We start from the raw sequence: 27,507 nt of genomic DNA, 5'->3' as shown, positions 1-27,507 counted from the left end.
CACTGGTTGCCAGGTATGAAAAGATGAAGACTTGCTGTTTTTAAGAGTTTGACATCTTTTCAGGGTTGAGAAACAGGCTGCTTTGTTATGTCCTTTGAACAAGTTTTTTTTTCCTCTGTTTCTTGTTTACCTTGTGGTTTTCTGTTTTTGAGCAGGTTGACAAGTTCATCAGTGGTGCAGGGTCTCTCACGCGCACTGTAGTGACCAATTCATGGATCATCAAAGCTACACCCTACAACTTGCATCTGATCCAACAGACAGATGCGGTACTGGAACTGGTGAGCAGTGCTGAGCACTCCGTGTCACATGTCAGTGGCATGGGTATTCAGTACCTGGACATACTGGTCAAGAGCCGCAGGCCTGGAATACCATCATTTACCATAAGGTAGTTTTCCTGCTATATATTGAAATGAGGCTTTGTACTGTGTCACCATTTTCACAAGAGGGATGTTTGAAATATCGTAGTACATGTGGCAGAACCTGCCATTTGATCACCATTGTTTAACATCTAAATGGCTACCGGCACGAAAATTTCCAGCTCTTTTTTTTTTCTTGCATCACTGAAGGGCCACAACCTCAAGAGCCTAGAAAATGTACTGGTAAGTATGAGCACCCTGAAAAATTAACTGCATGTTTTCAAAAGCTAGTTTCAGTGCTTGCAGTACCCTGACGTCATGACACAGTATGAGCTTCTCGTCTCGTGCTCGCACCAGATAGGACGTTTCGACAACCGCTCTACTCTGTGGCTTTGTTGGTGATTAGCAAGTGGCTGTTTTGTATGTTTTGGTACCTGACGTAATCACAACTAGCCGTACTGGTGCGTGAAGTCACCAAACTTGATACTGTAGCCTGACGTCACGCTAGTGTCGATGTCAGTAGGTGCGCCATGCAAAATTTGACTTTAATGTCAAAATAAAATATGTTATCACAATTACTTCTCAGCTTCGAAAATTGGTGTGAGTGCCCCTTTAAAGGGGTACTGACACCAATTTTCAGTGCTGAGTTGACTCTGCCATACTAATCTCCTAAATACAGAGACGGCTCTTAGCATGTGTGAAGCTCAGTAAATTCTGATCAGATATTTTATTTTGGCATTAAAATCCATTTTCTCATGGTGCACCTACTGACATCGACACTATCGTGATGTCAGGCTACAGTATCACTTCTGGTGACTCCATGCACCAGTGTGGTATGTTGTGATGATGCCAGGTACCCAAACATTCAAAGTGGCTGCTTGTGCGTCACCAACAGAGCCACGGACCGGAGCGACCATGGAAATGTCACAATGGCCTGTGCAAGCACGTGGCGAGAAGCTCATACTGTGTCGGGACGTCAGGGTCCTGCAGGAACCGAAACTACAATAGACTCTCAGTAAATGAAAATCTCTTAAATAAAATTGCTGCTTAAACGGAACAACTGCCTCTAATATGATTGGTTTTGTGCTTGAGTTCTGCACCCCTTTTCATCTCTCACTAAACAGAACTCCTGTTAAACGAAACATATTTTCCTGGTTCCTTCAGGTTCCGTTTAACAGGAGTCTACTGTAGCTTTTAAAAACGTGGTTAATTTTTCAAGGCGCACTCGTACCAGTACTTTTTATAGCCTCTCGAGGTGTTGGCAAGGGATGGGCGAATATCAATTGAGGTTCAAAGCGAATTCGAAGTGAATAGTGATTTGTTCGGATAATTTCGAATCGTATAATTCGAATAGTATATATCACATATTATTAAGAAAAATGAGCATTTTTGTCATGACCCAACTGACTTGCACAATATTTTTAAGATTTGGAACTAGGCATGTGTGAATGTCACTTTCTTAGATCCAACTAGAGTGGAAGCAACTTCGAATAGTAGCAAGATGTGTATAGCAAGGGGGTGCAAGTTATAACCGGTACAATACGTTACATTTTAGAAATTACTATAATTAGTGCATATAATCCCATAGGAGACACTTGTAAACTAACAAGTAATTAATTGATCGGAATGTAATAAGTACCTTTAACCTTAAAGTCTGGCTTCGTGGCTGTGCAGATTTCCTCTGGATGGGTGGTTTCACGGCATAGCACATCTACGTTGCACTGAAACCACTTCTACAGGGACTTACATGCGGTCAAATATATACAGGGTGTTTATTTTATAAAAATCCTATATTAGTAAGGCTCCTGTCGTTTTCACACACGAACTCCACACCGAGGCAAAAGTGCTTTGCCACAGTTAAAACGACACTGATGTGACTAATTAACAAAAACTCGTTAATTAACTTTTGATTATTTACTTGAGGGCAGGTGTTTATATTAGAAAGTTGTAGTGCGTGCCAATTTATGGCATACCCATTTTTTAGAAATCACGAAAGTTGCACGTAATTAGAGTTATTCGTCTTTGAATTTCAAGGCTGATACCGAAACTGAGCGTGCCCGGCATGCAAAAAATGCAACCGCTCGGTTACGTCAGACCAAAACTACACGTGGCAAGAAATTGACAAAATTTAAATGAAGGTGCATCCCGGTCGTATCTTTTCATGAAAAGCGGCAAATCATCTCAGTTGCGCCAGTGGGATCGCCTTACCTTTGCGTGTAGTGTTTGATGCTTATCTGTTTGTTTCAAGCTGTGCGAAAAAACAACGCAATATCAACCTTGTCTTTCCCTGCTAAGCATAAAACTCGGGGGGGGGGGGGGGGGAGCCGCTGTGGCACTTCTTCCTGTAGACATGCGATATAGATTTTCACATCTGTTTGTAGTTTAAGAAGCAAGCAGGTGAGCACCACACATCGCACGCAAACAATAAGCTGTTTACCTGTGTATTTCAGAATGCTTGCCGATTTTCCTGAAGAGATTCTGCTTTGGCGCACCTTGATTTAAAATTTGTCACTTTCTTGTCGTAGGTAGTTCCGGTCGGGCATATCAGAGCAGTTGTGTTTCCTGTGCACCATGCGCAGTAAGTTTCGGTATCGGCCCTGAAATTCGGTGATGAATACCTCTAATTACATGCAACTTTTGCGATTTCTAAAAAATGGGTATGCCTTAAATTGGTATGCACTAGAATTTTCTAATATAAATAACTGCCCTCAAGTCAATAATTCATTAGTTAATTAGTCACATCAATGTAATTTTCGCTGTGGTCCGCCTCGGCATAGATTTCATGTGCGAAAAGGAAAGGAGCCTGACTGTCATATAATTTTTATTAAAAATCTGTATTGTCTAAAAAAACACCCTGTATATTCGTTCATTTCAAATACTTCGAAATTTCGAATAATCTAAATTCCTGTCAGGAGCGAATTTGAATGCTAATATTCGTTTGAATATTCGAAGCACTCGAATATTCGCCCATCCCTCATACTGGCCTTTTTCATTTGATGCAAAAAAACGACAACTGAAAATTTTCGTGTCCATACTCCTTTAAAGCATTGAAACTGGCTGAAGCCCATTGAAACACTTTGCCAGCACCCCATAATGTGAATGAATATTAATACTCGATCTTATTATTATTTTTTTAAATATAGCTAATCCTTTTCATGCACTTCACATTGATGACAATTTCAAAGGGGTACTGACACGAAAATTTTCAGTTGTCATTTTCTTGTGTCAAATGAAAGGTGAAGTCCTCAAGAGCCTAGAAAATGTACTGGTAAACTGAATGCTCCCAGAAAAATTAATCACAGCATGTTTCTAAACCTAGTATTGGTTCCTACTGTATCCTGACATCACGACATGGTATGAGCTTTTCATCGCGTCCTCGCACAAGATTATCACGACGTTTCCAAGGTCGCTCTGCTGCATGGCTCTGTTGATAATGCACAAGCGGACATTTTGAATATTTTGGGATGTGCAAGTGGCCATATTGTCTTTTTTTGGTACCTGACGTCATCACAACAAGCCATACTAGTGCATGACGTCACCAGAATTGACACTGTAACCTGATTTCATGCTAGTGTCGATGTCAGTAGGTGTGCCATGAGAAAATTGTTTTAATATCAAAATAAAATATCTTATCAGCATTGACTGAGCTTGGAGTGCTCAGAGTGCACTTGCTCAGAGTGGTCTCTGTATACAGGAGATGTTTTCTTGTTTTTTCTTTGCACCACTAAGTTAACAAGTGTTACTATGCCTGAAAAAGCCTAAAACTGAATATTTTTGTTCCTCTTTAATAATCAATACTATAATGTTTATTTCAGATTATGGAGTGTGCTGAAGTGTGGTAAACACAAGAAACTTTAAAGTGATGCCAAAGTCTGTCATTACTGTTGATACTTTCATTGCTCCTACAGCTTCTAGTCATAAGGAATGGTCTCAAATACCATCAACAACAGTTTACAACTAATGTCATTTACAAGTGGGCTTTAATGTGCTTCTGAGGTCAACCAGGTTCCTGCTAGTGTGCTTCGATACTTTAGACCTCAAACCCATCACACATGCAGTCTAAGCGACTTCACTGCACATAAGCAAAATGAATAGCATCTTCCTAATTTAGATTCACCTTGTCCACGTCATCTCCCTCACTTCACCCTCGTCAGTTTTTCGAAGCCATTCCTCACATCACCACATGAAAGGGAGGATGCCCTCGTGAGGTTGCCCATGTGTGATCACAACATATCACTTAGTGATAGGAAAAGGGAATGCTGTATGTAAATTACATTGCTTCGTCAGCCCATTTTTCACAGGAAGTGAACACTTTCTACTGCCTTTCATAGAGGTGTGTGAAAATCACATTTTCAACATCGAAACGAATTTAAATAATGAAAACCGAGTGCAAATCACATCAAATATTTTCGAATATAAAAAGTACAACTACTGACTTCTGCAAAAAAAAAAAATATTTTTCACCAACCAGGCATGAAAAAGTAAGCTTGTTGTACTTAAAATAATATACAGGAAATTTATGCATTGTACATTACTGTTGCGTGATAGTACCGCATATGTAGTTATATTATCTTGTCGTGAAGGACGGATAGTTGCTTAGTATGTTCAGGAAACCACGACACTGGCACGCGTGTCACCACTCCTCCAAACAGCAAAAACAGCCACTCACTAGACACACTAGGGCTGATGTGTTAACGACGCCCTGCAACACTTTTCTAAGTAGCCATGGAATGGCTTCATTAAAGGAGCTTATTTCCTTACGTATTGACCACCGCAAAACTTGTTAGAATCTGTCTAGTACGAGCAGAGTTAGAAAGATTTGTCGCACGCTGTAATTGCTTCCTCTCTTCTCTCGTCCTGACGAAAGTGCTGGAAGCTAAGCAGGGAGGGGTGGCGCGGGGGAAGAAACGTTACGCGTGACCTTTAGCACTTTTTTCTTTTTCTTCGAACACACGGCGTACTTTCAATGCAATCGCACGTGCGCGGGGGCAAGTGACGGTTTTCCGCGGTGGCCGCAGTAACTATCGAGCCCGCCATGTTCAAATCAGCCAATGGCGTGGAACTTGTGTCAGTGAAGCCGTAAGCATCATTTTTGTCGAGAGAAGCAGAAGCGCTTTTTAGCTGACTTTGAGAATTTATTCTAAATTCCAGGCCGTGTGCTGCGTTATAATGTATGGCTCGCATGTTCTCGGGAGCCTCGACTACTGATCGGCAGCGTTTTCTGACCATGATGAAAAAGTGTTGCAGGGCCCCTTTAATCTTGCTATCATAGTTCGCTTTCTCACTTGGGAGGAGCAATGACAACATATCGGCATGGTGTTCATTGCAGGTGCTTCATCTTAGGATAACCCGGAATAATGCTGGTTTTTCTTATTTTAGACATTTCTTCTTAATTTTGCAGTGGCTCCCCATTTGGTTTGGTGGTTTTGTTCAGTACAGTTTCAGCACTCTATTGTAGCAACGTGCTTGACTACATACACAGTGCCATGCCCTGGTTGCTACTCTTGAATACTGGCACAACTTTTGCAAAAGTGCAAAAGGAGCTGGAGAGGAATGTGGCAACTGAGATTAATTTGTCTATTTCTTAGGGGTGTGCGAATATTCGAAAACGAATACAGTCAACGGTCCAATTGAAAGTGACCCCTTGTGATTTTCAATATGCTTCACCTCATTACACTCTCGCATTGCGGCAAAGCTGCCTTTCAAGCTCCGTTACGGTCGAACTTTGCCAAGAGACAGTCAACGGCTGATTGGAAGTGGTCCCGAGATTTTCAATATGCTTCACCTCATCACACCCCGGTATTGCGGCAAAGCTGCCTTTCAAGCTCTGCTAGGGTCACAAATGTAACAACTCAAAAAAACGCTGGTTCCAACGTGGAGATGAAAGATGTGGCAGAGGTGGGGGCTGAATTGATGCTGTTTTGGACCTTAAATTTGGGCAGGAAGTCCGAAAAATCGCAAGTCAAAGCTTTTTAGCATCCAAAATTTCAGATGTTCTTGTATATCGACGTCTACGAGGCAGATTTGGAACTCCGGATTTGGAGGGAGCACGCCCTTGTCCGCCACATCAGTTGGGCTTCCACAGAAGTTGAGAGAGGAGGAGGGGCTGAGGAAATGGTATCTTTGCCTATCACGTGTAAAGTGTTGTAAGCAACACTTTGGTTGCACCAAATCATGTACATAAATAGAATACGGCCTCTACATTGCCTCATTCTTGATAAGACAACTATGAAACACCACCCCGCCAGTACTTCATCAACCTGGCAAAAAGAAACACTTTCATGTTGCTATCTCATAAGAATGTGCTTAGGAATCCTCTCTATTTTTTCTGCAATTTCGCTTCGAAGTATTCGAAAAATATTCGATTCGATTCGCACTCGCACTTCAATATTCGAATTCGCTTTGCACCCAAAATTTTGCTATTCCCACAGCTCTACTATTTCTGCATCAAGTATAACAAAATTTAGCAAAAGTATGTAATACTTTGTGCTGATTTCAATACTTGTTATAAAATTCTGTGGTGTTCGAATATTTCGAATAGCAAATGTGCCTTGCAAATTGAATCAAATACCAAACTATTCGAATAGAATAGTCACACCTCGAATGCTGACCCGAAGGTCGCAGGATCAAATCCTGGCTGCGGCGGCGGCATTTTCGATGGAGCCGAAAATGCTTGAGGCCTGTGTACTTACATTTAGATGCACGTTAAAGAACCCCAGGTGATCGAAATTTCCGGAGCCCTCCACTACGGTGTCCCTCATAATCATATCGTGGTTTTGGGACGCTAAACCCCAACAATTATATTATATATTATAGAATATTCACACACCCCTAGTCTTTTGTTTTACTGTAGTTTCTTTTTATGTTACATACTTGTAATATATGATTAATTTGTTCCAGGGTGAATTCAATGGAGTACAATGACCTGAAGGAAAAGCTGCAGGCTCCATTGGACAATGTGCGCAATATTGTAATACACCGTAGTCTTAGCGACAGGTTTACTGATGCCTTCAGAAGCCATGTTGAACAGAATTCCAGGTACAGGCTGCCAGCAGGCATGGTTAGTATAGCTTTGTGTGCTCTTTCAGAGTTCGCTGCTTCGCTTTGAGCCTGTTTTGAGTTTGCAGGACATACATGCACATAGCACCTTGCATATGGAAGTACAAGTGGTGATGTTGCACGATTCTTAATGGTAGAGCTTGTTCTGAAATACGAGGTTATTTGTTCTAAAATTAATAAACACTAACCTTGCTACAATTTGACTCCAATAATTTAACTTCTTAGTTACCACATTTTCTTTCATAACATGTGCACCCCTATGATGTCGTCCTGGTTTTTGAAAAAGAAAGATTTTACTTTCGCATTTAGCCCCCCTTGTCCCGCGTCATGTCACGCATGCATAAGGCACGCTCATGCCTGTTTCACATGCAAGCATCTGCATGACAGTGGTCGTAGAGATCGACCGACACTGAGACGCACGACACGGCTTCATTTCACATGCACCGGCTTTGTGCAGTGTGCGACGCTGCGATGCACACTGTTGCTTGTAGAAAGTTCCTGTTACCCACAAATTTTCTTGCGTGAATTTAGTACTTGTTTTGGTGCGCTTGAGTTGCGGGTTTTATCAGCTTTCCTTCTTGGTGTTCGACTTTCACGCATCTCAACACTTGAACAAAGTGAATACTGTTCTGACTTTCACGCATCTCAACACTTAAATAAAGTGAATACTGTAAGTAGACTTTCGTTAAGGGAAACCTGAAGGAACCAGGAAAATATGTTCCACTTAACAGGAGTTCTGTTTACTGAGCGATGAAAAGAGGGGCAAAATTCAACTACGAAACCAATAATACTAGTGGCAGTTATACCATTTATGCAGCAATTCCGTTGAAGGGATTTCTATTTACTGAAAGTGTACTGTATATCGGGTATCTGAATGCAAGTAAACAACTCCAGTATTCACGTTTATTTTGGTTTTAGCTTGCTTTTTAACATACAGTTCTTGCTGTGCATTGATGATGGCAAGTGTGCAACACTTTTTTTTTTTGCCAGGTGGCATCATGTGGCACGTGAGGCCAGCTGTAAAAAAAAGAGTGTACCACACTCGCCGTCATGGCTAACACTCGGGGGGTTACACAAGCATAAATACCCAATAAAGTGGGTGGGAAAGCGACTGCCACTGTAGCTCAATAGGTAGAGCACGGGATGCGTTACAAATAATGTCCCCTATACCTTCCTTAGCGTCATTGTGTGTTGGTTTGATTAGGTTGTGTCTAACAAAGAAACGAGCCGTCAATCAATCCCCTCCTTCCTATTGGGGCATCATCATATATAATACAGTAGGACCTTTTTATTATGTGCCCGTTTCAAGCATTCTAATGGTTAGAATGTAGTTGCGATGAATTGCTGACCCCGACGGGGGTTCATCGCAAATATGTTCAGATAAATAAAAAAGATAAATCAATAAACTCAATAATGTTTTTCTGGTCGCCGGAATAGGAGGCATGCTACATTCTCCTGCCAAAAAGAACAATTGGTTAAAGAAACATAAAAACTGTATAGTCTACTTCAGTTTGCTTTTTTATTCATACAGCCATCTTTTTATTTGCTTAGTGATCTGTTGGCACTTTCGAATTGGATAAATGCATCTAAATGAAACAGAAATGTACTTGGGTGTTTTTCTGCATCTTCTTTAATTCAGCTCACTGAATAACTTCTCAGCTCTGTTGGTCCTCTCAAGGTCAGAGTAACAGAGGTCAATTGTATTTTACTAGCATGCATATCAGACGTGCCAACTATGGGTTGGCGGCGGGGCTCGTGTTTGTGAGAGCCGTATGAGTTGTCCGATCAAAATTTGCAGCTGGAGAAGAGACAAGTGGTAATTTTGCATGGCGCAGGAACTGGAGCCATGCATTGGCTGCATGCAGACAACGGCCAACGTAAAGCTGCAGAAACTCTGTGATGAAGCACTAGTAGGCCAGTGCCAGGGCTGCTTGTGTCGACCAATGTGGTGCCTGGATTGCATGGGTCGTTGGTTTGCCAGCCGGCAGGACCAGGCACGCCCTGAGACATGGCTAGGAAGTCGCTGCTTTTGCCCAACGTGCAGGTGAGAGAAAGGTTGGCTCTGCGTCTCCCAACATCCTTGAAACACGCTGTCACCACTATGTTAAAAGGCAAACTCCAAGAAGTTCTGGACTTAAAAAGCCTAGTTTTCAGTAATGCATACTATATGTGAAGTAATCTCTTTAAATATAAATGAATGCATTGCAAAAAGCATGCTAAAATATGTTTTTGATTCTAAAACCCTAAAAAAACAAACTACAATTGCTGTTTGTTGGAGATTACTTGGAACCTACAACTTTGTTTTGAGATTTGCCATGGCTTCTCAGCAGCATGAGTTCCACGATGATGGAGGTCATGACCTCTGGTGCTCTGGAAATTTGAAAAGTTATGGTCTGAGATTTGCATTGCCTTCACTAACCCCCAAGCACATTTGCTTGTGCTCACCAGGCATTGTCTGGTTATGTGCTATCGATATGGCTGTTACTAAGATTAGGCAACTACCAGTCCTGCTGCTCTGCAAAAATTTGTTCAATAGTATATAGTGAAACCCCTATTATGAATTTAATGGAAGTGCTTAAAATGCCTTATATGATCCTGGTGTCTAATAATCAGACTAACAAAGATTATGTCTTTAATGAACAGTTTTGCACTACAGAAATGGGAGGAGCTTCAATTTTAACTATAAGCCATACTCTGAAATACTAAGAAACCAAAACCACCATAAAATGTAAAAATGAAAATAATACTGCAGGTGCAGGCACCAGTGGCACTTTATTGGGACGCAGGAAACCTTGTACCTCGGTGCAGGTCCAGTAGCATGCTAAAATATTATATTTTCTAACCTGCACACTCTAAGAAGATTGGTCACTTCCTTATATTTTATCTTGAGCCAAGAAGCTAGAGCAATCTTTCGAGTGCAGCAACATCCATGAGGAGGTGACGTACAGCATAACTTTTTTTTTTTTTTATTTAGTACATACTGCAGTCCGTAGACCAAGCAGGAGGGGCGAAAAAAAAGGAGCATAGCGAAAAAAATCGAACAAATTATACACCAAGTTAGAATACACAATACTTGAAAAACAAGTTTTACTAACTAGGATGCTTAGTTATACATCTCTAGAAGAAAAGTGAACAAACTTCTAGAAACACTTTCAAGCACAAAAAAGTAAAGCTACACAGCTGAAATAATAAGATGCGATAATGTAGCATTGCAATATCAACAGTGTTGATTACACAAAAAGATGCATGTATTTTTCAAAGTCGGGAATGCCACGTTCAGGAAAAACATTTGAAGGCAGTGTATTCCATTCGCTAATGGTTCTCGGAAAGAAGGAGTGTTTGAAAAGGTTAGTACGTGCAAAGTATGGCGTCAGATCATGATTGTGAGCATGTCTGGTTTTCCTGGAAGAAGAGGGATAGATGTATTTACGAAGCAGGAAAAGAAACTTGAGTCTGGCGATAGCTCTACGCTGTTTCAGGAGTGGAATGTTGTTAGTAGCCATAAGTGATGAAGGTGAATCAAGATTCTGATAGGCATTATAGATGAATCTTACCGCTCTCCTCTGGACCATTTCAAGTTTATGAACATCATTTTTAAAATACGGGTCCCAGGCTACGCATGCGTACTCTAGAAGGGGCCGAATAAATGTCTTATATGCAAGAAGTTTGATCTGAGATGGCGCGTTTTTTAGTTTGTGTCTAAGAAACCCTAGCTTTCTAGAGGCGGAGGAACAAGCGTCGTCAATATGTTTACTCCACGACAGCCGATTGGTAATATTGACTCCCAAGTATTTAAAACTACTCACTTCGATCAACGAATTATTATTTAAGGTGTAGCGTGATGTAAAAGGGGTAATTTTATTTGAGATACGCATAAAGACTGATTTATTAATGTTTAACTCCATCGACCAGGTATGGCACCAATCGGAGAGAGAATTTAGGTTGTTCTGCGAGCACTCTTGGTCCCTTTCACTTTTAATTGGCTTATAAAGAATGCAGTCATCTGCAAAAAGCTTTAGGCTTATGGCGGAGGTGTCAACTGATGAAACGATGTCATTGATAAAGATGAGAAACAAGACAGGGCCAAGGACACTTCCCTGTGGAACTCCCAAGGTTACAGGCAGAACCCCAGAGCTGCCGCCCTCGACCTGGACAAACTGTTTCCGGTTGCTAAGGTAGGAGCGGATCCAATTAATTACATTAATGGGTAGACCAATATTTGAAAGTTTGGTGAGTAGTTTACCATGGCAGACACAATCGAAAGCTTTTCTAAAATCTAAGAAGATGGCGTCTATTTGGACGCCCTTATCAAGTGCTATTGCGAAGTCGTGAATTGTGGTTACAAGTTGAGTGGTAGTTGAGAGGCCTTTTCTAAAACCATTCTGGAAAGGAATCAAAATATTGTTTTCTTCAAGAAATGACATTATGTAATGCGTGATGATGTGCTCAAGAAGTTTACAAGGACCGGAAGTTAATGATATTGGCGGTAGTTTTCAACATTTAGGCGATCACCTTTTTTAAATACGGGAATAACACGTGCTGTACGCCAATCATCGGGAAGAATTGAATTATGAAACGAAAGACGAAAAAGATGGGTGAGGACATGCGCGATAGGTTCGGCGTAACGTTGCAGAAATGCGTTAGGTATACCGTTGGACCATCGGAAGATTTAGTCTTAACATTCAGTAACAGCGAAAAGACACCTTCGACAGTAATGAAATCGGCAGAAAGAGTAGAAAGAGAACTAATGTTTCGCGAGAATCAGTACTGGACACATCAAAATATATGGCTGACAGCACTTGTGGCATTGTGCGAAGATAGCAAGCTTGCTGCAAAGAAAGCGAGCCAGTTAAAAAGAATCATTTCTCTTTCGCTTTCTCTAGGGAGGCAGTGATTCCACTCCTGCGCCAACTACGCCAAAGTGCACCAAATTGTATTTACTGCGCCATTCTGATAATATCGACGAAAATTGCGCCAAACTGCGCCAGAGTCTCGGGTTGGGGGGCATCTGTCACCGGAAATCGTACCGCCGGCGCGTCAGAACATGTGCAGCTTGATCTTGGGGCCGCCAAAGTCGCAACCACGGACCAAGAATTATTTCGCTGAATAAATAGCGCTCACGTGTGCGTCCCGAGTAAGTCACGGTACCATGCACGGTGCCGACACAGCTTCTGTTCTGCAAGTCGGCATGACAGCAATATGCGCTCGCCGCAGAGGCTCGTGACGTCTAGGCCTATCGGCAGCGAGAAAGTGTGGCGGTGATTCATCGGCGGACGTCGTCTGTTCCAGAAACGCTGCTGACAGCTCGTTTCAAGCGTCGCACGGCACGTAAGAAAAGCCATGTTCAGTAATAACTACACGCTTGCCGCTAAAATGCCTGTCACTTCTGTTTCTGGACATCGTGGAATGTAATGTGGGATCTCTAGCAATAGATATATGGAACAATATCAAATTTTCCGTGCTTCGGGTCTATGGAAGAGCCCGTGAATGGTGGGAACGCGTTGACACTTTTCCTCAGATATACTCTATCCATGGACCTTCATCCAGAAGAGCTTTTTCATAATTCCTTCCACCAGCACATCCGAGTTTGTAATCACTCTGCGGTGAATACCCCCTAAAAGGCCCTGTCCTTTTGAGCTCGTGAGTGCTAGGGTTCCAATTCAAATTTTTTGGTTGCTTGTTTAAAAATATCATCTCAATAATAAAAGCATGCTTCCTGGTCGGAGCAGCCGCGATTACGTTTTAATATGCATTGCTGTCAGTAGCGGGCCCGTCGCTGACGGCCCACAGTGAAGCGGCTACGCCATGTTACTTGTCCGCCCCTCGCTTTCCAGGGTCAATAGCTGACAGTTAAAAAAAAAACTCACAGTTTCGCTTAAGGGCGAAGCAATGAATACGATATCAACAAATTGTATTGTTATACGAAGTAAGCCAAAAAAAACCTCACAGTTTCGCTTAAGGGCGAAGCAATGAATGCGATAACCAACAAATTGTATTGTTATACGAAGTAAGGCTAGCAGCTAACTCTTTTGGATCTGATCTCGTGTAACTCAACAAAACGCTGGTTTAAGGGAATATGACCGCTCCAGGAACCGAAGCGTTTGCGTGCTGTGAGTTCTCTAAACGTGAAGTAAGCGTTGAGAGCACAGCAAGTTTACGAGCCGTCTCCGGATGCCTCGAGATGGCGCACGCGCAAGTGACTGCGCCCTTCGAACGATGCGGTCCCCCCCCCCCCCATACCATGCCATCCCTTGATGCTCCTTACGAAAGACGAGCAGGGCGTTTCCTCTCTGTTTGATGAGCAATCGACGGCAGGTCCACACGCGGGAAGATGTTATCTCATGCGCTCTCCGTGCGACGGAGATAGACGGCCGACTCGTTTAATCTCCGCTTCAGCCGCGTTCGTCGCCAGCGCTCGCGAGCTTTTACCCGCGGCTAGGATGCGCGGGGTGATGCTATCAATTTGTACTTTATACGGAATTTTACGGCGACGGTGACGGCAAAAACCTGTCGAGAGTGTCCATATAATTGCTACCACAATAAAAATTTAAAAAAAAAAAATTGAGGAGCCATTCTGTGCCACTCTGTGAAGTGGATGATAAGCGAAGCTGTTTCGCGCAAGGCACAGAGGTGACATGGTGGAGGACAGTTCGGTACGTAAGGCCAGGTTGTTAACGGCCACGTTGTTAACATTCAAAATGCAATATTATTGTGAAAGCCTTAGATGCTTCATCAAACACGAAAATTGACCGTCCGCGGTGTCAGTCCATTGATGAAAAAAAAAATTGGCCGCGTATCTGCGTGCTTCGCTGCAAATGTCGTCTAAAGACGATAGAAGAGGCGCTGCGTGAGATATGGACGCCATCTCGCAATACGTCAGGAAACATGAGTGCTGTGTTGCGGGCTGGTAGTCCCGGCGCAGCGGCAGGCGAAGACCGGCGGTGACCAACGCGACCGGTGGGGACGCCGGCCAGCCCGAACACGCTGTTTGGCGCGATGCGCCGAAGGAGAAGAAACGTCCGCACTCAACGAGTACTCTCCACAAACTCTCTTACTTACACGTCGCCTGGGTAAAACAGGAATGCCAGAGCAGCGCCCCCTGTCATTCGTACAATGCAATACTGAACCGAAACCGAAACACAACATGAGCTTGTGCGGAGTGCACGGAGGAAGACAAGTTTCAGCGCAGTCGCATTTTCAGCGCACCTTAAGAAACTAGGGTTGTAACATTGTAGTGCGAGTAGGGCCAGAAGGACCGTCACGACGAAAACCTGCCTCCTCAGTCGTATTCGCCTGGACGTTGGTGTGGCTTCGCGTTCCCTCCTCCGCTCCTGGCCTTTCCACAAAGCTACTGTTGAAGTACGAAGGCCCCTACCGCGTCCTACGTCAAGCATCCCCAGTTAACTATATAATTGAGCCTGTTCTACGGACCGCCGTCGTCGCGGCCGCGAGACTGTTCACGTCGATCGACTGAAGCCGCATTATGACCGACCAGTTGTACCTGTTCCTTAGGTCGCCAGGATGGCTCCTTTTCCGCGGGGGAGTGATTTGTAACATGGTTGGGCGCAGACAAGAACGCCTACGAAAGAAGAAGACGAAGACGGTTGTCGTTGGCGCTCGCGCTTGCTCGGCTTGGACCGCTGATCGCTTCAGCTGTGGCAATCTTTTAATAAACGCGTTACTGTCTCAACGTTAAACGCATACCATGAAGGTCTTTAAAATTGCGTATCTATGTATTTTCTATTAAAGGAACACACCACCTAATGCTTACCTAATGATTTTACGCCTCAGGTATGCGTAATATTTACTTTTTGATCGACAACGTGTATGAACAGCCATACCAGTTCAAGATGGGTGGGCGGTAAGCAAGTGGTTCAACTTTGGCCGGTTGGCTGAATCGGGTGACGTGCCGACAAACAGAAAGACAGACCAAAATTTCTGCGTTTAAGTTCCCCAAGAAAGACTATCGTCTTTAATAATCATCATGTGATGGCCTCATCATCACGTCACAGATTGTCAAAACTTATGATGTCATCATGGCGTCATATATCGTGATGTCACGTGATCACATGACATCGTCGCTTTGCACTGCTTCCGTGATCAATGCGTCGATCATGGAGGTAGTGCAAAACCAGGTAAGGTGTAGAAAGCTTGCAGAGAAGGAGGGGGAAGATCAACACATCGATCGAGAAGAAAAAGAACCTGGCTTTCGTCTTGGAGTTGTGTTAGGGGAATGCATTAGGGACAGTGTGGCTCTTTGGCATTGAGGCACTACTATACGTCACGGCGCTTGTCTACCATGTCTGCTGATAACCACATGGATGTATTTAGAGTGTTATTTCATAAAGTGCAAGTTTATTGATCTGGTATTCTGTTTATTTACTACTGTCGAAAATAATCACCAAAGAGGTTAATTCAGAACACTCAACTGCATGAGCCCTTATTTTTTCATTAGCGAGTGAAGCGTGGAGTTCTCCTGAGGTAATTTTTTCCATGAGATTTGCAATAAATCCAAAATATTTCTAGCTCTTCATAAGAGCCCCATGATAATTATTCAGGTGCTTGAATGTTAATGCAATTAGCTTCTCTAGTGCACTCGAGGATGTAAAATTTGCTGCTCCAGAGTGCTCCCAGATGCAAAATTATCTGCTCCAAAGGGCTCCAAGATGAAAATTTTTGTTGCTCCAAAGTGCTCCAATAAGGAAATCTTGCTGCTCCAAAAATTGCTCCAAATCAGAAGTCCTTGGTAGCATCACTGTAGGGAGGAAGCACTGCATCATGTACATAACAGTCAATGCTAGAATTATGCGTCTTGCTAAACGTTGAGTACAGGCCCCACCAGTACAAACAAAATCAAACAGGTGCTGCTCAGTTTTAGAATAAAATAGGAAGTGCTCAGTGCATTCCAGTGTATTTATGCATGTCCCATTTATCACTGCACATTTCTGTGTCTGTCTTGCGTAAAACATCCAGAGGTAGGTTCACACATTGAACATGATTATGTGTGTGCATATAGCATGCATAATGTACATTATGATGTCAAGCCAACTAGCCTTCAAGCACATAATGGCGAAGAAGAGCAAGCAGATGGGATGCAGTTTAAGAACACAAGAGACAGTATTGACTGCCAGCTGACAAATTTATTGCAGCCACCACTATATATGCACCAGCGAAAAATTTCAAAAAGCAAGCAGAAATAAACAATTATGAGAAAAACAGTAAAAAACATGATATGTATCATTCATATACAAAATCTCTTTCTCAGAGAGTTCAAGTAGTAGCATGCTCATTCGTGACTGCCAACCCCTAGGAAATCTTAAGTAGTACATAGGAATAATAAGATTGTTTTGCTGAGCATTCACTGCGCTGAGGTTGATTATTTATGTTGCTTTAGAAGAAGAAAACTCTAAAAATTTAGCCACCTTAAGCCACAACTTTTTTATTTAGGCCATCAATTCTTTTCCAGAAAGTGTTGAATGAATATCACAAAATTAATAGAAGAGAAACTGAGACGTCAAGCTTACTTTACAACTTGGAAATAACAAAAAGAAATATGTATGGCAATTTTGCAAGCTGCACCGATTAAGACACCTAGAAGAGGCAAAATTGATGCATTATATTATACACAACGCGGACATTTAGTACCTCTAATTTATGAACAGGACTTTTGCAAAATCCTCTTAATAGTGTAGCAACTTTATTTAAGCTGTAAAGTCTGCCGGGTCTCATGCTTGAGGAACGAATGGGTGCAGCACACCGTAGTGCAATGAATACATGGGCATTTATTAGCCCCTTTTACACAGCAGCAAGTCCACCAGCCGAATCTTACAAGTAACTACAGTAACGCAATAGAATACAAATATAACACACACAAGGTAAAATGAATGCAGCGTTGCTGATGTTCGACTCACTATGGGAATCTCACGGGAACAATCCGCGGAATCGTCCTGCGGACCTCCCCATGAGAGACACCCGTTGAAGAGCTGTGCCAAAGACCCAACAGCAAAAGCTCTGCTCCTCATGACCCTATGTCACCTCACCACTAGGGGCCACCATCTCAAGAACACAGTGCCAAACCTCGCACGGTGGTGACCACTCTAAATACGTCTATCTAGGTTTGTCTAGCTGTAAAACTGGCCTGCAGGACGCGCATGCGCCATGAGGACTGATATCCGCAGATACCTATAGTGATAACTAGGGGAGGCTAGTTCCCTCCCCATTGTAAGAATATAACAAATGGGTCGGGTGCAGAATTTATACACAATACAATACAATAATATCTAATATCAATCCACAATATAATGATCTTGAACATATTCAAGAAAGATTCGAAGACACTCAATACACATAAAGTAATAAGTCCATTAGAGAGGCTGGTTATCATGAAAAAAAGAATTGGCTACACTGCTTGAAGTTGCATGCAGTTTTAATGTGTAAGGGCAATTATTTTATATTGAATTCAATTACCCTTTTACCATATACATTGTAACAATTTCGTAAGTTAAAGCTGCCTCTTAAAGCATGTCTAGTACTGCAAACTAGTAAAGAAAATATATTTTGGAGAATAGCAAATATTGTGTGCAAAATATTATGAACTTATATAGAAATCTCATGAATGCATGCTGCCCTAACTAGTAACCCATGTTGTGTTTGGAAAATATCTATTAATGCATCACTAGTGCAGTTCCGAAGTATATTAATTATTTTCGGGGCCTTTTTTGTAGTTTTTGGTAGCCACGCCCATCGCCAGGCCGCTATCATGGCGGCAACACGTGGCGATGCGTGTGGTCCACTCGCGGGCTTTAAAAGCAGCAGCCATGGCGCGGCCCGGGCAGTCGGCGACGGACTGCTGTGCACACGGGAGGGGTGTGCCCTTCCGGGGCAAAAGTTAGAGGCGAGTGCTAGTGCCCGCGAGCAATTGTATCATGCAGTTTTGTTACAGTATTCTGAGTTCATGTTAATAAACGTTTATTTTGGAGTTTGAACCAACGAGCATCATTTCCGTGGCAGCAAAATGGTCCGAACCCTTCATCTCGTGCCCAACATAGATTTTGCCGTCTGCTGTCAGCAAGATAGAGACGCTGATGCAAAGGCTTCGTGAGACGGTCCAGCGGATGGGCGAGATGACCGCGGCCTACTTTGAGGCAAAAGGAGTTCAGGGCCCTACAGTGACCGAGGGACGATGGGCGGCGCTTCTGGCTCGGCAGACGGTCTTCGCCAGCAAAGCACCAGGGAGAGCCCGTGGCCAAGGTCTTCAGTGAAGGCAAGGATGAAGACGTCAGGGGTGAGACCGAGGAGGCCCTGGTCATGACGGTTGACGAATACCAGGACTCGGCCACGGGCGGAGCGGAGTATGGCAGCAGCTTCGGGGATGTCTGAGGTAAAGATTCTGCACCGCAGCAGCGCAAGAAGCTGCAGCTCAAGCCCCGCTCGGTGTCCGTGGAAGCAAATAAGGAGGGTGCTGCCGTGCCCAAGGCCGCCGAACCTGCACCTAAGGCCTCGTCGACCATTTTCGGCGGAGCGTGACTCATTGACATGGCTGCCCGAGAGCGTGAGATCAAAGCACGGCTGGCTAGGCTGCGTGAGGAAGAAGAGCGCCGACAGATCCGGCACCAAGAACCCTTTCAGGACAGCTGCAAGGACGACCGGGTGAGGCGCTCTAGTGCCGCCTCGGCTTGGAGCTCTAGTGCCGGCACTCTAGGCGCTCTAGTGCCGCCTCGGCATTAGAGCGCTGGGTGAGGCGCTCTAATGCCGCCTGCACGGTGGAGGACGGCAACCGCTGTCGCGACAGTACAGCAATGACACCGATCAGCATTCGCAAAGTAGCGAGCATGGTTCTCAGGCTGGCTATGATGCCCCTGTTCAAGGTGAACCGGGAGACTGCAAAGTAACTGCCAGCTGACCGCATCCGACGACCGGACTCTGCCGCGAAAGTATCATTGGCGCTGCAGTCGACGGACACACCGCCGAGCCCTACCCGAAGTGAACGGCCCTTGAACACCTGCCACGAACCCTTTCTTCACAGGGAGGGAATATGTGGAAGCCATGCCCATCGCCAGGCTGCTATCATAGCGCCACACGTTGCACAATGGTGATGTGGCGTGGCCCACTCACGGGCTTTAAAGGGACACTAAAGGCAAATAACAATTTATGTCAGAGTGAAAGGTCAATGTGTGAGAACGTCTAAAATGTCAATTTTATCAACAGTGGTGCTCTACTAATCGAGAAATTAAGGTAAATGGAGGACACAATGTGCACCATGACTGAGGAATGTTGGAAATGAACCCGATGGCATCAAGAGTTTCGAGTACAATTAACCACTAATAATCAAACTAGTTGTGATAAAAAAAAAAAACCTTCTGTGCATCACAAGACGTAATAAAATGCTGCTTGTTAATTTCTGTTTGATTCTTGTTCGTGGAAGATGTTACCATGGGGGAACGGAGCGAGTGGTTCAAAAGTTCCATTTTCGCCGATCTGCGCTTCGCTCACACGGTCGCGTCTCAGTGGTAGTTTCGGTATCGTGTACTGCTGCATGTGCTTGGCTCTTGCTATTTTCGCACTGTTGCTACTCTGCTGCTGCTGCTGCTGGCCAAGCTAAGCTCTGTTACAGTGAACTATACAGTTTCGGAGTGGCCCGTGGCTGCGTCTTGGCAAGGTTGATGGCCGTTGTTGCGCAAGAAACCGTACCGTCAGCAGCCGGGCACTAAAGGAGGGCAACCTTGGGCACGGCAACTGCTATGTCACAAGGCCCGTTCAGGCGGGTGATTTGAAGCGCGCTAACGCCATGCAGACCACTAAAACGTGATTTTCTTTCAAAATAAGCATTTCCTTGGCATGAAACAAGCACTACGAGGTTTCTGGAATGCTGTTTCAACAATCAACGTCAGCTTAATATTTGCCTTTAGTGTCCCTTTAAAAGTGGCAGTCATGGCACGTCCAGACAGTCGGCGACAGACCGCAGTGCGCGCAGGGAGCGTGTGCCCTGCCGGGGCGAAGGTTAGGGGGGAGTGCTAGTGCCCGCGAGCAATTGTATCGTGCAGTCATGTTACAGTTTCTGAGTTAATGTTAATAAGCGTTTATTTTGGAGTTTGAACCGACGAGCATCATTTCCATGGCAGCAAGACGGCCCAAACCCTTCAAGTTATAGTAAAGGCTTTTAGTATATCATGTAATTCGTGCCCCAGGATTCTAACATTAACTAATGCAGCTACGACCATCACAGTACATCACAAGGAAAATATATCCTTGCTTTGATAAGGTTGTAAACAACTGTATGTATACATCACGAATACTATGTATTTGTGATGTATGGACTCAGTGTAAATATTGGTCAAATATGATGCTTTGATTTTTAAAAGAAACAACTTCTTAGATTGGGCAGTTACTTAACAATGTTTTTAAGGCTGGTGTCTACATTTCTTTCTACTGAAGCAAGGCATGTTGTTGGGCTAGTTGGTTCATGGTTTCAAAAAGGTTTTAAACTGTGCGGTGAAGACAGGACGAAAACAGGAACACATACAGTCGAACCTCGATATATCGAACGGCACGGCGATCGCGAAATAGTTTCGATATATCCAGAATTCGATATAAAAAATCACGTAAAACATGCGTCAAGAACTTGTGGAAAACAACCAACGAACCAATCGTGGTGCAGTAAATACTCACTTGAAGATTCAAACAAAGTATTTATTGTGTTGGCTTAAAATACTGAAAAAGAGTAGCCTGCTTTTTGTTGGCAATGGCGTGTTTGACGACTGCGTCCTCAACATAGTCCAGGCGATCCACAAGTGAAAGGCCGGTGCCTTCAATCGCGCTGCAGTGGCAGCGCGCAAGGGCCAAAGCGGCTACGACCTCAGCTGATGTCGGGAGCGGGGCACCATCAGCGCTTGCGGGATCCACCTCGGCAGCGTCTTCATTCGGCTGCTCAGCGGTAGCTTCGGCGACGATCTCTACATCCGTTAGCTCCGCCGTTGTACCAGTGCTGTCGTCACCTCCAACGAAGTCTTCGATGCACATGCTTTGCGACTCCGCACCAACAAAGCTCTCCAGCTTGCTCCACGTTTCGGCGAGCTCACTTTCTTCATCTGCGCATGCCAACCCAGCTTCCTCGGATTCTTCCACTGATGCTTCGTCAGTGCGTCCACCGAAGCCCGTGTGCTGACTCTTCTCGGCCTTGGCCTTTATGTCGGCTTTGTTTTTGAGCAGAGTACTCAATGTGCTCCTTGATATGCCGAACCCGTCCGCGACGCTCGACTTCTCACCATTCTCAACGCGCTGGATTGCTTCCAGTTTTGCTGCAAAAGTCAGGGCCGTCCGTTTCTTCGCGTCTGCAGCCATCTCTACACACACCACAACGCGCGGCAGGCCTAACACACGAGCACAACGACCGATGCGACGGATGCCTGGCGATACCGATACTATCAAGGAGGAGCTGGTGCAACAAGTGCAGTGCGTCGTTGCATAGAGGAGGCTATGGTCGTTGCTGCAAGGCTGCGGCGTGCGTATGCCGCTACGTTCAAGTGGCAGCATACGCACGCCGCAAGTGGCCATCGATGTGTGCAGCAGTCGTAAACGCCCACCGCGCTACCGCTATTTTCGAGAGTTGCGGGAAAGCTCGCCGCCTGTCAACGGAGCGCGGGCGGTTTGGGGTGGCCGAGTTCGATACATCCATTATACGTCAAACTTCGTTCGAAATAAAAAATTAAAAATGCATGCGATTTCCCACGTGATATGGGAACTGTTCGATATAGGCAATAATTCGATATGTCCGTGTTCGATATATCGAGGTTTGACTGTACACACACACAAGCGCAGTGTGTGTGTGTGCGTTCCTGTTTTTGTCCTGTCTTCATCGCGCAGTTTAAAACCTTTTCGAAATACATTTCTTTCTCCTTGATAAAAAAGCTACATATTTTGTCTTATTTAGATTTACAGTTAGTAAAAGTAAAGAATCATGAGGAAATTCTTGATAGCTCTGGCATCATGTCTATTTGGGAGCAGAGAGTGAGTCGCCAGTAAATAATATAGCAGTGTCATCTGCATACATTAGAACATTTGAGTTCTTGAGAGCCTTGCGAGACTCCACCTGTGATGGAGCTGTACATGAAATAATTAACAGCCATTACCACCATTTGTTTTTGTAGGAACTGTTGTATCGACGCCATGTGTTGTATAGGCAGGAGCACGGCGTAACGACGGAGAAGCGACGGGAGGGCGCATAGAGTAATGACTCGTAGACCAAGCTTCGGCGAGACTGACGAGAGACTGATCTCCCTCGTTTATTGCAGGTGGTTTTATGGAGGGGGAAGATGGGCTATTGGTCAGTGAGGCGCGGGTCACATGACCAGCATGCCCACACCGGGTTGGTGGCAGCAAACAGGCATGGGGGGAGGCCCAGCTCCACCCAGTGACATGAACAGGGATCCCATCCTTGTCGCGATGTGTTGTACCGACGCCATGTGTTGTATAGGCAGGAGCGCGGCGTAACCCCGCGACAGGCCGACGGAGAAGCCGAGCGACAGGAGGGCGCGTAGAGTAACGACTCGTAGACCAAGCTTCGGTGAGACTGACGGGAAACCACTCTCTCGCATTTATTGCAGGTGGTTTTATGGAGGGGGAAGAAGGGCTGTTGGTCAGCGAGGCATGGGTCACATGACCGGCATTCCACTCCGGGTTGGTGGCAGCAAACAGGCATGGGGGGAGGCCCAGCTCTACCCAGTGGCATGAACAAGGACCTTTACAGCACTGGTGTTTTCGCATGTCACTAGGGGTCGCACGACACAACAGGAACCATAACATGGTGTCCAAATTATAATGATCATGATAATAACATGTGCACTGGCCTTACGAATCTTAACTTGCAGCAAGGGCATTCTCAAGCTTCCTCACGTTAGGAGACTCCACTAGCAGTGCCACGGAGTGTATCCCCCTGTCTCCCCCACCCGCTCCTGATTCGATCAACTCACTATAAGGGCTGATTAAAACAGAGAAAGAAAGGTGAGGATAGGGGAGTGTGGGAGGTGGGATAATGGGTCTTGTTTTGCACTTTATTCTGTAAGCACAGAAGCATCTGCCAACCTGTCGCTGTAGCTGAGCAGGTAGGGTGTTGCTAAGCTAAAGGACGCAGGTTCGATTCTTGGGCACAGTGGCTGTACTTTGATGGGAGAGGACACCCATGTATCTAGACTTAGGTGGATGTTAAAGAACCTACTATGGCGTGCCTCATAATTATATCATGGTTTTAGCACATAAAACCCTGAAATCATTATCAATGTCTGCATGTGTAAAATGAGGGGGAGTGAGGCAGGAGGGGAAAGAGGGACAGCCACATCAGCTCTGGACCTCCCTAATCATTGCTGTGTTTTCATGTGCCCTCCTTCATTCATGGTTCGTCATGTTATCTCTACTCTTGAAGGCCATAGCTCTTTATGAGGGACTTGCGATAATACATAAAGCTCTGATTTCTTTTTCATGGTGCTCTGTGCATGCCATGGTGCATCGACCGTACGATTACCTCACTATGTACTCCGCGCCTAAGTGACATCATCATGTAAACAAAGTATCAGGCAAAGGAAAGTTCATTTTTTAAAACAAATGCCTTAGGTCTTTTGTGCTGCAGAATGGTCTTCACTATAGCAATCACTGCACTAAGCCTAAATGCATGTAGTGGTGCCTCTCACACACGTTGAAACGCTTGTCATACAGATTTAATCAGAGTAAACACAATGTGGTAGCAAATCTATCTATGTTGAAATTGGACAATGCAGAGAGTGATGTGCCTGAATCACCATTGATGCATGTTTAAACACTGATCTATTGGCAACAAAAATCGACAAGGCAGATGCCAGTGAATTGAGAAGTGGCACTTGCAGAACTTTTTAGTGCTGTCATATTAAAAGCTGTGCTCACAAGCATGAATTCAATGCACTCAGTGTGACCACTGTAGGCCCACAAGTTGCACAGTGATGAGTCTCGACACCATATCCAAATGGGTTTGTTGCTGATCACTGACTACCAAAGTGCGAATTTAGTGTGTAATTACCGTGGTGGCATTGTTTGACCCCTAAGTGCCAATTGAATTACGAAAAATCGTTCGAAAATTGCCAAATTTTTTTATGCCATGAAATGCTTCAGTGACATGTTCAAAACAGAAAAATACTTGCAAAAACATTTTACAACAGATAAAAGTGCTTTATTCGTCATATTTCGCACTGCCATGTAATACCCAGGCCCGGAGCCAGGAATTTTGGAAGGGGGGGGGTGGCATTTGCTGAAGGCCTTGAAAAACACCTATTTTCTTTATTTATTTTCGGTAAAACACCCCCTTCATCAGAATTTTGGGCGGGGGGTGGTGGAAGGGGCCCGGGCCCCTAGCCCACCCCTCCCCCCTGGCTGCGGGCCTGGTAATACCCCACACCTGGAGCATTTGATGTGTATTTCGAAAGAAATTTCTGCAACTCCAAGTAGGGGTTCCATTTGGCTTCCCATGGAAAAAATGTACTATTCCTCAATAGTTCAATACAGACTAGATGAGGCTACCATCCTTGAAGTAGCGTTGAAAGCACAGCACTGCGCCATGTTCATTTATAATGCGCAGGAAACGCACGGCACGCATTTCGCCGTTTAGTGTGCAGACTCGTTTAATAAAAGTGCCAATCACGGAACCCGTGCTGCCATGTATGTTTTAAATAGGAAAACACCATTTGATGAGCTGGGCTCGTCAAAAGCCTTATGGAACATTGCTAAAGAGACATGACAAGCACAGGTCATCATAAGCAAACAAAGTGACGTTTGCTCATTGCGAGCTCAGGTCGTCATAAGTGCTTAAGGGGTTAAAATGCATTTCATTATTTATTCTCGAGATTGCTGAATTGTAGAACTGTATAGGAAAATAGAACTGTGCAGGAACACGAACAAAGGTTTAAAAAAAAGACGATTTGACGCATCTGCCTGCACACTGTAATGACTGCGCCTGTGAACCGTGGTTTCATGAGATCAAGATTCTGAGCAGAAGCCAAAATCAGACAGCCCGAGAGCTGTTGGAGGCTTATTATATTAGAAATAAAAGTGGCTACTGTGTAAGCGATACATCCATTAGATTATTTCAATCTGAAATATGTTTTTTTGATATGTGTCTGTCCCGCTAGGCTGATGAGTGAATGTAACGGTTTCTGCGCATGTCATAAGTCCCTATATATTGCTAGATCTTTCTATGAATAAACGAGTTGAAAGTTTAGCACCCGTGTCACCGTACCTCCCTCTGTCCTCGTCTTTTGTGTGCGGTCAAGATGTCGAACAGGAAGCACCAGCTAGGCCAGACTCAAGTTCTTCTGTATAGGAAAATAAGATGGGATCAGATTCATTTCGATTGTTTAGTAGTCGAGAGTTCGACAGGATACCATCTCGTCATGTAAAGGCATTGTTGAAAAATAGGTCACTGACCAGTGTCATTGGTCAGCGACAGTCACTGACATTGGTCGGTGACAGTCATTTACATTGGTCAGTGACCTGTTTTTCAACAGTTCCAATTGCTTGGGGAACTCTAAGGTGCTGTTCATGGAACCTCTGGGTTTTGCGGCAGTACACAGTTTGAGAACCATTTATCTACGGTATGAACAAAAGACACTGTACATCAAAGAAGCATGTCACTACACGAGTACTGACCTATAACTGGAAGTTTAGGGCTAGCATTATAATGTGATATAATACTAGCCAGGTAAATGAAGCCAGAGTAGTGCTGCCTCGTAAGCACACAACTTTCTGGATTCGTACTACACGTAGTCTTATAGACCGTTCAGACACCTTCTAGTGTTTGGAGCTAGTACTAGCTTATAAGACATAATTCATAGTTAATATAGGTCAGATAATATTTGTTGTATTGTTAGTGCTTACATATGCTAGTCATTTGTGATAGGCAGAATGGAGCCATTGTCAGCTCACAAGTAACTGTAGCCAACAGTCTCACAAGTATTGTTTGTCAGTGAACTTGTCAAGGTAATTATTAGTGATCCTGAGGTGATGTGCAACAACTCTATTGACACTTAGCAGATGGCTAGTCATGGGCTATAAAACAGCGTTTTTTTTTAAACCTAAGGAACTCTAATTAATTCATGGAATACTGTTTCTTTTTGTACAAAGCAGTATGTATATAATCTTTTCCAGTGCAGAAAGCTATGTGGGTTTGTGACAATTTTTAGCGTGTAGAACAGCTTAAGTACAGGATATGTCAGGAACATTTCACTGCACTGACCATACTGTGCCATCTGCCAAGATTTGGTGACAGCGATTTTTGAAAATTTTTTTCAGCAATGTTTGTCATTTTTTGACTGTTCATGAAAAAGTTTAAAAATTTTCGTCCCGCATTTCCTGTCATAAGGCCTCAAGGAAGCAAATGCGAGCACACCAGTGCTTTTTATGAGACAGTAAAGCCATCACAATGGTACCTGCTTCCTCGGCCATTCATGAGGAGGCTGCAAAGCGAAAATGGTTACGCTAATCGGGAATCAAAATAAGTTTCGGTCATAGCAGCTTGTTGGTGCAGTTCATAAGTGCTGTGCCAATGGGTCAGGGCCATGCATATAGAAGGCTGCTTCCTGAGCCTCATTACCACCATTTTTCTGCAGGTCCGTGTTCTGCATGCTCGACGTGTGCATCGTTGAAGCCTAGTTTACCTACCATCGACACGTTCTCCTGGAAGTTTGATCTTGACTGCTCTCACTGGGCGTGAGCACTTGGTGACCACATTTTGACATACCACCTATTATGCAAACAATGAAGATAAATCTAAAGTTTAGGCTTTCTTGTAGGTCATCTAGAAGGAAATGCACTGAAAGTTCTCACACTGAACGAAGCATCTCCCTGTTTTTAGTGTGACAGATGTTTGCCAGCGTTGTTTACTGCACAGTAGGGATTTTGCTAGGCTTGTGCGAATAGTACATTTTAGGTTCGAAGCGAATAGTGATTTTGGTCGAATGATTTCAAATCGAATTCGAATAGTATATATCACACATTATAAAGAAAAACGAGCATGTTTGTCATGACCCAACGAACCTGCATTTAATTGTAACAAGGCATGTGCAAATGTCATTCT

At 44.1% G+C, this 27,507-nt stretch overlaps 1 protein-coding gene across 1 annotated transcript in view; it reads left to right on the top strand.

The window, feature by feature from the left end:
- Positions 1-27,282, top strand: part of LOC119379142 (E3 ubiquitin-protein ligase TM129) — a 30,960-nt gene extending 3,678 nt beyond the window's left edge. The window contains exons 3-6 of the mRNA XM_037648333.2: positions 156-385; positions 7,257-7,416; positions 9,251-9,459; positions 27,041-27,282. Of these exons, the coding sequence (XP_037504261.1) occupies positions 156-385; positions 7,257-7,416; positions 9,251-9,459; positions 27,041-27,083 (642 nt within the window). The 3' untranslated portion in view covers positions 27,084-27,282. The remainder of the gene's footprint in view (positions 1-155; positions 386-7,256; positions 7,417-9,250; positions 9,460-27,040) is intronic.
- Positions 27,283-27,507: the final 225 nt, after the last annotated feature.

This window comes from Rhipicephalus sanguineus, chromosome 1, assembly GCF_013339695.2.
Source record: "Rhipicephalus sanguineus isolate Rsan-2018 chromosome 1, BIME_Rsan_1.4, whole genome shotgun sequence".
NCBI classification, from domain to species: Eukaryota; Metazoa; Arthropoda; class Arachnida; order Ixodida; family Ixodidae; genus Rhipicephalus; species Rhipicephalus sanguineus.
This window is presented reverse-complemented; position numbering and strand designations above follow the sequence as displayed.